A 14,922-nucleotide genomic window follows, 5' to 3' on the forward strand; every position below is an offset into this window, starting at 1 on the left:
GACGGTGAGGAAAAAAGTAACTTTTGAGACAGGTGTTAACATAAATGATCAAAGTGACAGTTAATGGTTTTAAAAATATTTCAGTCAGTACAAATAGTTAGATATGCTTTTGTATATGCATCCTCAAATCTCTTGCTGATTTTCATCTGTAATACATTGTTGATTACCGATCAAATATTTAGTCATTCACTGATATAAATTTGACGCTCTGCTGTAGATCGCATAATTATATAGCTTTATGAAATGATTAAGAAGATTCTTTTCTTCCCCAGAAATTTATTTCTATTTCATTTATATAATAATCAAGGGAGGAATACATATGATCAACTACATTCATTAGTAATATAACAATAGCGATATTTATTCGCAAGTTCTTCGTACACAGCATGCAAGATTACTTGTAAATGAAATCGATACAGAGAATATAAAAAATCAAAACAGAAATAGCAGAGGGCATTTATTTTGTTTAAATTGGGCAAGTTTTAATGATTCTTCATGTGCGATTTCAAACCGGATTTAGTCTGAAAATCTTTACTGCATACAGTACACTGGTAGACAGGTCTATTCATGTCATGAATTACCATGTGAGTCTGCAAACTGCGTTTTTGGGGGTAACTTTTTCCGCATATCGAACAACTATACGGCTTTTCACCGGTATGAATCACCATATGTGCTTTCATACTGTCGGATCGACTGAAATTCTTTTTGCATATCGAACAACAGTAAGGCTTTTCACCGGTATGAATCACCATATGTGCTTTCATACTGTTGGACCGACTGAAATTCTTTTTGCATATTGAACAACTGTACGGCTTTTCACCAGTATGAATCATCACATGTTTTTTCATATCCCCGAACTGAGTGAAATTTCTCTTGCATACTGGACAACTATGAGATTTTTCACCAGTATGAGTCATCATATGATTTTTTATATGGCAGGATTGAGTGAAATTTCTCTTGCATACTGGACAACTATACGGCTTTTCACCAGTATGAGTCTTCTTATGCCTTTTCATATTACAGAGATCACCGAAATTCTTTTTGCATATGGAACAACTGTACGGCTTCTCACCGGTATGAACCACCATATGTGCTATCATACTGCTGGACTGAATAAAATTCTTTTTGCATATCGAACAACTGTACGGCTTTTCACCAGTATGAATCATCACATGTTTTTTCATATTCCCGAACTGAGTGAAATTTCTCTTGCATAGTGGACAACTATACGGCTTTTCAGCAGTATGAGTCATCATATGATTTTTCATATGTGTTATTTCCTTTTGACATATATCACAACGCCGTTTCTTTCCTGTGCTTTCTTTTTCTGGTTCAATTACTTCCGTCAGTGTTTCGATTGGAACAAGTCGTCGCGGTTTAATTCGTTCATCACTCACTCTTTTCACTGATAAGCCTTGCGATTTATTTCCTTCCTCTTTCACTTTTGATATTGATAAATCCAACGGTTCTGTTTGTTCCGTTTGCGCTACCTTAAATGATATGAAATTATCAATGAAAAATCACTGTGAAAAATTTAAATGCCGATGGTATTGTGGTGTTATGTTGTTTTTTTTTTTAACTTTATGTGGACTTACTGTGTTTCGAATATTGCTCAATTGGAAGACAAAGAAGAATAAATAGATGAAATGCATGTTAATGAGAATAGTTTGTTGCCAATTCTGAAAAACATTCAAATTTATTGACGGTTGCTTCTAAAGAATAATGTCGCTGCTATTTGACAAATGCGCAAAGGAGATATTTCTTCAAGTAAATGCTTTTCTAAATATATTAGTTTATTAATAAATTTATCATCTAATTCCAAAATCCCTGTCATAACTCAAAAGTTTGAAAAGGGGTAATCTTCTGTCGTCTTCTGTCGAAATGAATGAAATAAAACTACTGAATGATAATTGTAGGAGAGTATGACAGAGGCCAACCGATCAATTCTGTTAGATATTGTTCGATAATCGCATGTATAACTTCTCATTCAGATGGGGGTGGCAAACTACGTGTATTGATAACTTACGTCTACGTATAATAACGTATGTATAGCAATAATAATAGAATATATAATAATGTATAATAAAATGATAATAGCACTACTGCTTAATCCTCTATACTGAATCATTTCTTTTCAGCTTCTGTATTTTATTGTTATAAATAATTTATGCAAAGCAGTTATGACACTTTTTGTAATCTTATTATATTTCGCTTCAATTTTTCCACATTTTCAAATTTTTGGGAATATTGGAAAGAATGGAAAATTACATTGCTGCATCTCTTATAATTGGTAATGTTGATTTATAAATGCTAAATGGTTTCAACTTTAAAGTGAAAGCTAATGGTTCAAAGTGAAAGCTAATGGTTCTAAAAATAATTCGATCAGCACGAATAATTAGACAGATATTGTATATGTTTTCTGAAAATTTCTTGTTGATTTTTAACTGTAATACTTTATTAATAGCCGATTAAATATTTAGTCACTCGCTGATATAAGTTTGACGCTCTGTTGTAAACCGCATAACCAAACAACTTTATGAAATGATATGTTGTGTTTAAGAAGATTCTTTTCTTTCCCAAAAATTGATTTTCATTTTATTTATGCAATAATCGAGAGAGGAATACATATGAGCAATTCCATTTCATAAGTAATTTAAAAATAGCGATATTTATTCGCAAGTTCTTCGTACACAGCATGCAAGATTACTTGTGTAGATTACTTGTTACTTGTAAAGAAAAACGCTGCAAGAACAAAAAACAGGGACGAAAAACGACATAAATGTGCATATAAGATCAAACAAAAGAAATAGCTAACAACAGAGAATGTAAATAATAAAATAGAAATAGCAGAGAGCATTTCATTTGTTTAAAGTACGCGAAATTTAATGATTCTTCATGTGCGATTTCAAGCCGGATTTAGCCTGAAAATCTTTACTGCATACAGTATAGTGGTAGACAGGTCTATTCATTTCATGAGTTGCCATGTGAGACTGCAAATGGTGTTTATGTATGAAACCTTTTCTACATATCAAACAACTATACGGCTTTCACCCGTATGAATCATCATATGTGATTTCATACTGTCAGACCGAGTGAAATTCTTTTTGCATATCGAACAACTGTACGGCTTTTCACCAGCATGAGTCGTCGTCATATGTCTTTTCATATTACGGAGATCACCGAAATTCCTTTTGCATATCGAACAACTGTGCGGCTTTTCACTGGTATGAATCATCATATGTGATTTCATACTGCTGGACTGAATAAAATTCTTTTTGCATATCGAACAACTGTACGGCTTTTCACCAGTATGAATCATCACATGTTTTTTCATATCCCCGAACTGAGTGAAATTTCTCTTGCATAGTGGACAACTATGAGGTTTTTCACCAGTATGAGTCATCATATGATTTTTTATATGGCAGGATTGAGTGAAATTTCTCTTGCATACTGAACAACTATACGGCTTTTCACCGGTATGAGTCTTCTTATGCCTTTTCATATTACAGAGATCAGCGAAATTCTTTTTGCATATGGAACAACTGTACGGCTTCTCACCGGTATGAACCACCATATGTGCTTTCATACTGCTGGACTGAATAAAATTCTTTTTGCATATCGAACAACTATACGGCTTTTCACCAGTATGAGTCATCATATGATTTTTTATATGGCAGGATTGAGTGAAATTTCTCTTGCATACTGGACAACTATACGGCTTTTCACCGGTATGAGTCATCACATGTTTTTTCATATGTGTTATTTCCTTTTGACATATATCACAACGCCGTTTCTTTCCTGTGCTTTCTTTTTCTGGTTCAATTACTTCCATCAGTGTTTCGATTGGAACAAGTCGTCGCGGTTTAATTCGTTCATCACTCACTCTTTTCACTGATAAGCCTTGCGATTTATTTCCTTCCTCTTTCACTTTTGATATTGATAAATCCAACGGTTCTGTTTGTTAATTAGAAGGTTTATAATCTAGATGGTTATTCAGAATTAATTCTAAGTAACTTCAGTTGGTCATCTGAACTATAATAGGATAAGAAACGCAATGGAAATAGAAAATATATTCAGTATTCGTCCACTAATTGATGTCAACTTCTGGCAACTTTATATTTCTAAAACCAATTGATGAGAGAGGAAACTCCTGACATTTGCTTAATAATATTTACTGGATATAACGATAACCGAAATATGCTTTTAAATACTTCGCAAAAAAAAACTCATCAAATACTGATCTAGTATAATAGAAAATCTTGATTTACATCGGAGAATATGGAAAGATTGATTACTCAACTAGTTTAAGAGAACGTACATAAGTAGAACATAATTTTCCAAAGAGTAGAAATAAAAACAAAAATTGTGATGCAAATATTTTACATTCAAATATTTTATCGCACAAATTATATTGAGTGAAGATTTATTTCGTAAGGAGCTAAGAGACAAATCCATTGGTCGGTATATCATATAATTGATCCACAAATCCGGAGTAGATAAAATACTGTGCACCGATGACAAATCTGCAATAGTATTGAAAAAAAAGAATGTTCACAAATTTTAGAAATAAAGTAAAACGCTGAATTTAAAATCAATAATATATGAAAAGTATAATTTAAAATACTCCGCAAATAAACAAAATGCTAACTCATTAACCAGCTGAATTTTCAACTTTTTTGATTACCATACAAAATTTTCTGATTTGATATCTATCACTTCCAATCGCTGTAATCCGATTTTCCTTTACACAGTCTTTTTAATTCCCATTTTTACATCCCGTAGGAAATTATTAGATGTTTAACTATAAGAAAATCTCTAATAAAGAAGACCATGTATAGAACTATTTTTTTTTCTTTTTTTTTCGAGAATAGGAAAAATGCATTACTTATTCAAATATGAAAAAACAAGAACCAAATGATTTAGATTGCTTGAAAGGAACGTTCCATTAATTTTTATGAAAAATTTTATAAATAAGGATATAAAAAAGAATGTGAATGAAATACCTTTTTCAACTGAAATTCTAAAATCCATGCAATTGTGAATAGAAAGCAATAAATACAGAAAATATTTCACTCTTCCATGATGTTGAATTTCCGAGAGGAATTTCAGAGAGACGAAATTCCCGAGAGATAGCCTGTAGGAAATAAGAATTCTCTATACTATGCTGTTGAAAAAGCAAGATGACAGTGACTGGTCATCTTGCTTTTTCAACAAGATTAGGGTACGCTTATCCTTTTAGAACGCATAACAGTTAGCACATTTTTGTATTTTTTAATGTAGTTATTTGGAATGGAAATTATGTGCTTTGGTGGATTCTTTTATTTGCTAAATCGTTTGTTCAGTTTCTCTTCTTCTGTAATATTTTTGTTTTTTTTAAATCAGTAAATCAAACTGTCGGATTATTTATTGACTTTATATTTCTTCCAAATTTTCTTGCTATGTTCAGCTTAATAATACTTTAAATGTATTTTAGGTTTAGGGATTGATCCCTCATTCTTCCATTCCTACTCCTTCCAATTTTAACTTTTAGAACTTTAAACCTGTTTTGACATTTCTGTATTTGTTAGTACAATTGTTGGGGATGGAAATTCTTTTAATCGGGAATTGCAATTATTTCCCTTGAACGAGGAAGCCCTAGTAAAAGTCATCAGCTCACTTTAAGTACATTTCTTTTTTTTAAGGTAAACATGCTAGCCACATGCAACCAATAAAGCTTTCCATACGTATGTGATATTTTTATGTTTCAGTTGAATTGTCGTATCTACTTTGAAACAGTCAAATTGTGCAATATTCTGAATTATATCGCTTTCGCCAGAGACATCTCCGTCTGCAACTGTAGCTCAGTTCAAAATTTGATTTGAAGTGTTTGCTGTTACTTCGCGAGAAAATTCTGTCATTCTTATTGACTACATATTTTTTACCTTAGCCTATATCACTAATTAAATTCATTAATACTGTGTAATTATTAGGTGCATTAATAATGTCATGGCAAGATTAAGTTAATTGTAAAAATATCATTATTAATTAATATTCAGTGAAGAAGTGGTATTAATTTTAGTTAAAGTAATAATATGGTTAATAAAGCATTTAAGTCATCTCCTCTACATTTTCATGGGAAGTCTTTTTAATCAATAACTTCCTTTATGGAATTGATGGAAGAAATGAAATATATGTCACGTTGTGATTTCTTAACAGGTACAATTAAGACGGTGAGGAAAAAAGTAACTTTTGAGACAGGTGTTAACATAAATGATCAAAGTGACAGTTAATGGTTTTAAAAATATTTCAGTCAGTACAAATAGTTAGATATGCTTTTGTATATGCATCCTCAAATCTCTTGCTGATTTTCATCTGTAATACATTGTTGATTACCGATCAAATATTTAGTCATTCACTGATATAAATTTGACGCTCTGCTGTAGATCGCATAATTATATAGCTTTATGAAATGATTAAGAAGATTCTTTTCTTCCCCAGAAATTTATTTCTATTTCATTTATATAATAATCAAGGGAGGAATACATATGATCAACTACATTCATTAGTAATATAACAATAGCGATATTTATTCGCAAGTTCTTCGTACACAGCATGCAAGATTACTTGTAAATGAAATCGATACAGAGAATATAAAAAATCAAAACAGAAATAGCAGAGGGCATTTATTTTGTTTAAATTGGGCAAGTTTTAATGATTCTTCATGTGCGATTTCAAACCGGATTTAGTCTGAAAATCTTTACTGCATACAGTACACTGGTAGACAGGTCTATTCATGTCATGAATTACCATGTGAGTCTGCAAACTGCGTTTTTGGGGGTAACTTTTTCCGCATATCGAACAACTATACGGCTTTTCACCGGTATGAATCACCATATGTGCTTTCATACTGTCGGATCGACTGAAATTCTTTTTGCATATCGAACAACAGTAAGGCTTTTCACCGGTATGAATCACCATATGTGCTTTCATACTGTTGGACCGACTGAAATTCTTTTTGCATATTGAACAACTGTACGGCTTTTCACCAGTATGAGTCATCATATGATTTTTTATATGGCAGGATTGAGTGAAATTTCTCTTGCATACTGGACAACTATACGGCTTTTCACCAGTATGAGTCTTCTTATGCCTTTTCATATTACAGAGATCAGCGAAATTCTTTTTGCATATGGAACAACTGTACGGCTTCTCACCGGTATGAACCACCATATGTGCTATCATACTGCTGGACTGAATAAAATTCTTTTTGCATATCGAACAACTGTACGGCTTTTCACCAGTATGAATCATCACATGTTTTTTCATATTCCCGAACTGAGTGAAATTTCTCTTGCATAGTGGACAACTATACGGCTTTTCAGCAGTATGAGTCATCATATGATTTTTTATATGGCAGGATTGAGTGAAATTTCTCTTGCATACTGGACAACTATACGGCTTTTCACCGGTATGAGTCATCACATGTTTTTTCATATGTGTTATTTCCTTTTGACATATATCACAACGCCGTTTCTTTCCTGTGCTTTCTTTTTCTGGTTCAATTACTTCCGTCAGTGTTTCGATTGGAACAAGTCGTCGCGGTTTAATTCGTTCATCACTCACTCTTTTCACTGATAAGCCTTGCGATTTATTTCCTTCCTCTTTCACTTTTGATATTGATAAATCCAACGGTTCTGTTTGTTCCGTTTGCGCTACCTTAAATGATATGAAATTATCAATGAAAAATCACTGTGAAAAATTTAAATGCCGATGGTATTGTGGTGTTATGTTGTTTTTTTTTTAACTTTATGTGGACTTACTGTGTTTCGAATATTGCTCAATTGGAAGACAAAGAAGAATAAATAGATGAAATGCATGTTAATGAGAATAGTTTGTTGCCAATTCTGAAAAACATTCAAATTTATTGACGGTTGCTTCTAAAGAATAATGTCGCTGCTATTTGACAAATGCGCAAAGGAGATATTTCTTCAAGTAAATGCTTTTCTAAATATATTAGTTTATTAATAAATTTATCATCTAATTCCAAAATCCCTGTCATAACTCAAAAGTTTGAAAAGGGGTAATCTTCTGTCGTCTTCTGTCGAAATGAATGAAATAAAACTACTGAATGATAATTGTAGGAGAGTATGACAGAGGCCAACCGATCAATTCTGTTAGATATTGTTCGATAATCGCATGTATAACTTCTCATTCAGATGGGGGTGGCAAACTACGTGTATTGATAACTTACGTCTACGTATAATAACGTATGTATAGCAATAATAATAGAATATATAATAATGTATAATAAAATGATAATAGCACTACTGCTTAATCCTCTATACTGAATCATTTCTTTTCAGCTTCTGTATTTTATTGTTATAAATAATTTATGCAAAGCAGTTATGACACTTTTTGTAATCTTATTATATTTCGCTTCAATTTTTCCACATTTTCAAATTTTTGGGAATATTGGAAAGAATGGAAAATTACATTGCTGCATCTCTTATAATTGGTAATGTTGATTTATAAATGCTAAATGGTTTCAACTTTAAAGTGAAAGCTAATGGTTCAAAGTGAAAGCTAATGGTTCTAAAAATAATTCGATCAGCACGAATAATTAGACAGATATTGTATATGTTTTCTGAAAATTTCTTGTTGATTTTTAACTGTAATACTTTATTAATAGCCGATTAAATATTTAGTCACTCGCTGATATAAGTTTGACGCTCTGTTGTAAACCGCATAACCAAACAACTTTATGAAATGATATGTTGTGTTTAAGAAGATTCTTTTCTTTCCCAAAAATTGATTTTCATTTTATTTATGCAATAATCGAGAGAGGAATACATATGAGCAATTCCATTTCATAAGTAATTTAAAAATAGCGATATTTATTCGCAAGTTCTTCGTACACAGCATGCAAGATTACTTGTGTAGATTACTTGTTACTTGTAAAGAAAAACGCTGCAAGAACAAAAAACAGGGACGAAAAACGACATAAATGTGCATATAAGATCAAACAAAAGAAATAGCTAACAACAGAGAATGTAAATAATAAAATAGAAATAGCAGAGAGCATTTCATTTGTTTAAAGTACGCGAAATTTAATGATTCTTCATGTGCGATTTCAAGCCGGATTTAGCCTGAAAATCTTTACTGCATACAGTATAGTGGTAGACAGGTCTATTCATTTCATGAGTTGCCATGTGAGACTGCAAATGGTGTTTATGTATGAAACCTTTTCTACATATCAAACAACTATACGGCTTTCACCCGTATGAATCATCATATGTGATTTCATACTGTCAGACCGAGTGAAATTCTTTTTGCATATCGAACAACTGTACGGCTTTTCACCAGCATGAGTCGTCGTCATATGTCTTTTCATATTACGGAGATCACCGAAATTCCTTTTGCATATCGAACAACTGTGCGGCTTTTCACTGGTATGAATCATCATATGTGATTTCATACTGCTGGACTGAATAAAATTCTTTTTGCATATCGAACAACTGTACGGCTTTTCACCAGTATGAATCATCACATGTTTTTTCATATCCCCGAACTGAGTGAAATTTCTCTTGCATAGTGGACAACTATGAGGTTTTTCACCAGTATGAGTCATCATATGATTTTTTATATGGCAGGATTGAGTGAAATTTCTCTTGCATACTGAACAACTATACGGCTTTTCACCGGTATGAGTCTTCTTATGCCTTTTCATATTACAGAGATCAGCGAAATTCTTTTTGCATATGGAACAACTGTACGGCTTCTCACCGGTATGAACCACCATATGTGCTTTCATACTGCTGGACTGAATAAAATTCTTTTTGCATATCGAACAACTATACGGCTTTTCACCAGTATGAGTCATCATATGATTTTTTATATGGCAGGATTGAGTGAAATTTCTCTTGCATACTGGACAACTATACGGCTTTTCACCGGTATGAGTCATCACATGTTTTTTCATATGTGTTATTTCCTTTTGACATATATCACAACGCCGTTTCTTTCCTGTGCTTTCTTTTTCTGGTTCAATTACTTCCATCAGTGTTTCGATTGGAACAAGTCGTCGCGGTTTAATTCGTTCATCACTCACTCTTTTCACTGATAAGCCTTGCGATTTATTTCCTTCCTCTTTCACTTTTGATATTGATAAATCCAACGGTTCTGTTTGTTAATTAGAAGGTTTATAATCTAGATGGTTATTCAGAATTAATTCTAAGTAACTTCAGTTGTTCATCTGAACTATAATAGGATAAGAAACACAATGGAAATAGAAAATATATTCAGTATTCGTCCACTAATTGATGTCAACTTCTGGCAACTTTATATTTCTAAAACCAATTGATGAGAGAGGAAACTCCTGACATTTGCTTAATAATATTTACTGGATATAACGATAACCGAAATATGCTTTTAAATACTTCGCAAAAAAAAACTCATCAAATACTGATCTAGTATAATAGAAAATCTTGATTTACATCGGAGAATATGGAAAGATTGATTACTCAACTAGTTTAAGAGAACGTACATAAGTAGAACATAATTTTCCAAAGAGTAGAAATAAAAACAAAAATTGTGATGCAAATATTTTACATTCAAATATTTTATCGCACAAATTATATTGAGTGAAGATTTATTTCGTAAGGAGCTAAGAGACAAATCCATTGGTCGGTATATCATATAATTGATCCACAAATCCGGAGTAGATAAAATACTGTGCACCGATGACAAATCTGCAATAGTATTGAAAAAAAAGAATGTTCACAAATTTTAGAAATAAAGTAAAACGCTGAATTTAAAATCAATAATATATGAAAAGTATAATTTAAAATACTCCGCAAATAAACAAAATGCTAACTCATTAACCAGCTGAATTTTCAACTTTTTTGATTACCATACAAAATTTTCTGATTTGATATCTATCACTTCCAATCGCTGTAATCCGATTTTCCTTTACACAGTCTTTTTAATTCCCATTTTTACATCCCGTAGGAAATTATTAGATGTTTAACTATAAGAAAATCTCTAATAAAGAAGACCATGTATAGAACTATTTTTTTTTTCTTTTTTTTTTCGAGAATAGGAAAAATGCATTACTTATTCAAATATGAAAAAACAAGAACCAAATGATTTAGATTGCTTGAAAGGAACGTTCCATTAATTTTTATGAAAAATTTTATAAATAAGGATATAAAAAAGAATGTGAATGAAATACCTTTTTCAACTGAAATTCTAAAATCCATGCAATTGTGAATAGAAAGCAATAAATACAGAAAATATTTCACTCTTCCATGATGTTGAATTTCCGAGAGGAATTTCAGAGAGACGAAATTCCCGAGAGATAGCCTGTAGGAAATAAGAATTCTCTATACTATGCTGTTGAAAAAGCAAGATGACAGTGACTGGTCATCTTGCTTTTTCAACAAGATTAGGGTACGCTTATCCTTTTAGAACGCATAACAGTTAGCACATTTTTGTATTTTTTAATGTAGTTATTTGGAATGGAAATTATGTGCTTTGGTGGATTCTTTTATTTGCTAAATCGTTTGTTCAGTTTCTCTTCTTCTGTAATATTTTTGTTTTTTTAAATCAGTAAATCAAACTGTCGGATTATTTATTGACTTTATATTTCTTCCAAATTTTCTTGCTATGTTCAGCTTAATAATACTTTAAATGTATTTTAGGTTTAGGGATTGATCCCTCATTCTTCCATTCCTACTCCTTCCAATTTTAACTTTTAGAACTTTAAACCTGTTTTGACATTTCTGTATTTGTTAGTACAATTGTTGGGGATGGAAATTCTTTTAATCGGGAATTGCAATTATTTCCCTTGAACGAGGAAGCCCTAGTAAAAGTCATCAGCTCACTTTAAGTACATTTCTTTTTTTTAAGGTAAACATGCTAGCCACATGCAACCAATAAAGCTTTCCATACGTATGTGATATTTTTATGTTTCAGTTGAATTGTCGTATCTACTTTGAAACAGTCAAATTGTGCAATATTCTGAATTATATCGCTTTCGCCAGAGACATCTCCGTCTGCAACTGTAGCTCAGTTCAAAATTTGATTTGAAGTGTTTGCTGTTACTTCGCGAGAAAATTCTGTCATTCTTATTGACTACATATTTTTTACCTTAGCCTATATCACTAATTAAATTCATTAATACTGTGTAATTATTAGGTGCATTAATAATGTCATGGCAAGATTAAGTTAATTGTAAAAATATCATTATTAATTAATATTCAGTGAAGAAGTGGTATTAATTTTAGTTAAAGTAATAATATGGTTAATAAAGCATTTAAGTCATCTCCTCTACATTTTCATGGGAAGTCTTTTTAATCAATAACTTCCTTTATGGAATTGATGGAAGAAATGAAATATATGTCACGTTGTGATTTCTTAACAGGTACAATTAAGACGGTGAGGAAAAAAGTAACTTTTGAGACAGGTGTTAACATAAATGATCAAAGTGACAGTTAATGGTTTTAAAAATATTTCAGTCAGTACAAATAGTTAGATATGCTTTTGTATATGCATCCTCAAATCTCTTGCTGATTTTCATCTGTAATACATTGTTGATTACCGATCAAATATTTAGTCATTCACTGATATAAATTTGACGCTCTGCTGTAGATCGCATAATTATATAGCTTTATGAAATGATTAAGAAGATTCTTTTCTTCCCCAGAAATTTATTTCTATTTCATTTATATAATAATCAAGGGAGGAATACATATGATCAACTACATTCATTAGTAATATAACAATAGCGATATTTATTCGCAAGTTCTTCGTACACAGCATGCAAGATTACTTGTAAATGAAATCGATACAGAGAATATAAAAAATCAAAACAGAAATAGCAGAGGGCATTTATTTTGTTTAAATTGGGCAAGTTTTAATGATTCTTCATGTGCGATTTCAAACCGGATTTAGTCTGAAAATCTTTACTGCATACAGTACACTGGTAGACAGGTCTATTCATGTCATGAATTACCATGTGAGTCTGCAAACTGCGTTTTTGGGGGTAACTTTTTCCGCATATCGAACAACTATACGGCTTTTCACCGGTATGAATCACCATATGTGCTTTCATACTGTCGGATCGACTGAAATTCTTTTTGCATATCGAACAACAGTAAGGCTTTTCACCGGTATGAATCACCATATGTGCTTTCATACTGTTGGACCGACTGAAATTCTTTTTGCATATTGAACAACTGTACGGCTTTTCACCAGTATGAGTCATCATATGATTTTTTATATGGCAGGATTGAGTGAAATTTCTCTTGCATACTGGACAACTATACGGCTTTTCACCAGTATGAGTCTTCTTATGCCTTTTCATATTACAGAGATCAGCGAAATTCTTTTTGCATATGGAACAACTGTACGGCTTCTCACCGGTATGAACCACCATATGTGCTATCATACTGCTGGACTGAATAAAATTCTTTTTGCATATCGAACAACTGTACGGCTTTTCACCAGTATGAATCATCACATGTTTTTTCATATTCCCGAACTGAGTGAAATTTCTCTTGCATAGTGGACAACTATACGGCTTTTCAGCAGTATGAGTCATCATATGATTTTTTATATGGCAGGATTGAGTGAAATTTCTCTTGCATACTGGACAACTATACGGCTTTTCACCGGTATGAGTCATCACATGTTTTTTCATATGTGTTATTTCCTTTTGACATATATCACAACGCCGTTTCTTTCCTGTGCTTTCTTTTTCTGGTTCAATTACTTCCGTCAGTGTTTCGATTGGAACAAGTCGTCGCGGTTTAATTCGTTCATCACTCACTCTTTTCACTGATAAGCCTTGCGATTTATTTCCTTCCTCTTTCACTTTTGATATTGATAAATCCAACGGTTCTGTTTGTTCCGTTTGCGCTACCTTAAATGATATGAAATTATCAATGAAAAATCACTGTGAAAAATTTAAATGCCGATGGTATTGTGGTGTTATGTTGTTTTTTTTTTTAACTTTATGTGGACTTACTGTGTTTCGAATATTGCTCAATTGGAAGACAAAGAAGAATAAATAGATGAAATGCATGTTAATGAGAATAGTTTGTTGCCAATTCTGAAAAACATTCAAATTTATTGACGGTTGCTTCTAAAGAATAATGTCGCTGCTATTTGACAAATGCGCAAAGGAGATATTTCTTCAAGTAAATGCTTTTCTAAATATATTAGTTTATTAATAAATTTATCATCTAATTCCAAAATCCCTGTCATAACTCAAAAGTTTGAAAAGGGGTAATCTTCTGTCGTCTTCTGTCGAAATGAATGAAATAAAACTACTGAATGATAATTGTAGGAGAGTATGACAGAGGCCAACCGATCAATTCTGTTAGATATTGTTCGATAATCGCATGTATAACTTCTCATTCAGATGGGGGTGGCAAACTACGTGTATTGATAACTTACGTCTACGTATAATAACGTATGTATAGCAATAATAATAGAATATATAATAATGTATAATAAAATGATAATAGCACTACTGCTTAATCCTCTATACTGAATCATTTCTTTTCAGCTTCTGTATTTTATTGTTATAAATAATTTATGCAAAGCAGTTATGACACTTTTTGTAATCTTATTATATTTCGCTTCAATTTTTCCACATTTTCAAATTTTTGGGAATATTGGAAAGAATGGAAAATTACATTGCTGCATCTCTTATAATTGGTAATGTTGATTTATAAATGCTAAATGGTTTCAACTTTAAAGTGAAAGCTAATGGTTCAAAGTGAAAGCTAATGGTTCTAAAAATAATTCGATCAGCACGAATAATTAGACAGATATTGTATATGTTTTCTGAAAATTTCTTGTTGATTTTTAACTGTAATACTTTATTAATAGCCGATTAAATATTTAGTCACTCGCTGATATAAGTTTGACGCTCTGTTG

At 31.9% G+C, this 14,922-nt stretch overlaps 1 protein-coding gene across 1 annotated transcript in view; it reads right to left on the bottom strand.

The window, feature by feature from the left end:
- Positions 1-482: 482 nt before the first annotated feature.
- Positions 483-14,922, bottom strand: part of Bm14 (Uncharacterized protein) — a gene marked incomplete at both ends in the record, with an annotated part of 30,208 nt that continues 15,768 nt past the window's right edge. Inside the window, 7 exons of the mRNA XM_043082289.1 lie at positions 483-1,490; positions 3,452-3,595; positions 3,704-3,954; positions 6,717-7,695; positions 9,656-9,799; positions 9,908-10,158; positions 12,922-13,900. Coding sequence (XP_042938223.1) covers positions 483-1,490; positions 3,452-3,595; positions 3,704-3,954; positions 6,717-7,695; positions 9,656-9,799; positions 9,908-10,158; positions 12,922-13,900 — 3,756 coding nt within the window. The remainder of the gene's footprint in view (positions 1,491-3,451; positions 3,596-3,703; positions 3,955-6,716; positions 7,696-9,655; positions 9,800-9,907; positions 10,159-12,921; positions 13,901-14,922) is intronic.

This window comes from Brugia malayi (assembly GCF_000002995.4).
Source record: "Brugia malayi strain FR3 genome assembly, contig: Bm_v4_Chr4_scaffold_001, whole genome shotgun sequence".
NCBI lineage: Eukaryota > Metazoa > Nematoda > Chromadorea > Rhabditida > Onchocercidae > Brugia > Brugia malayi.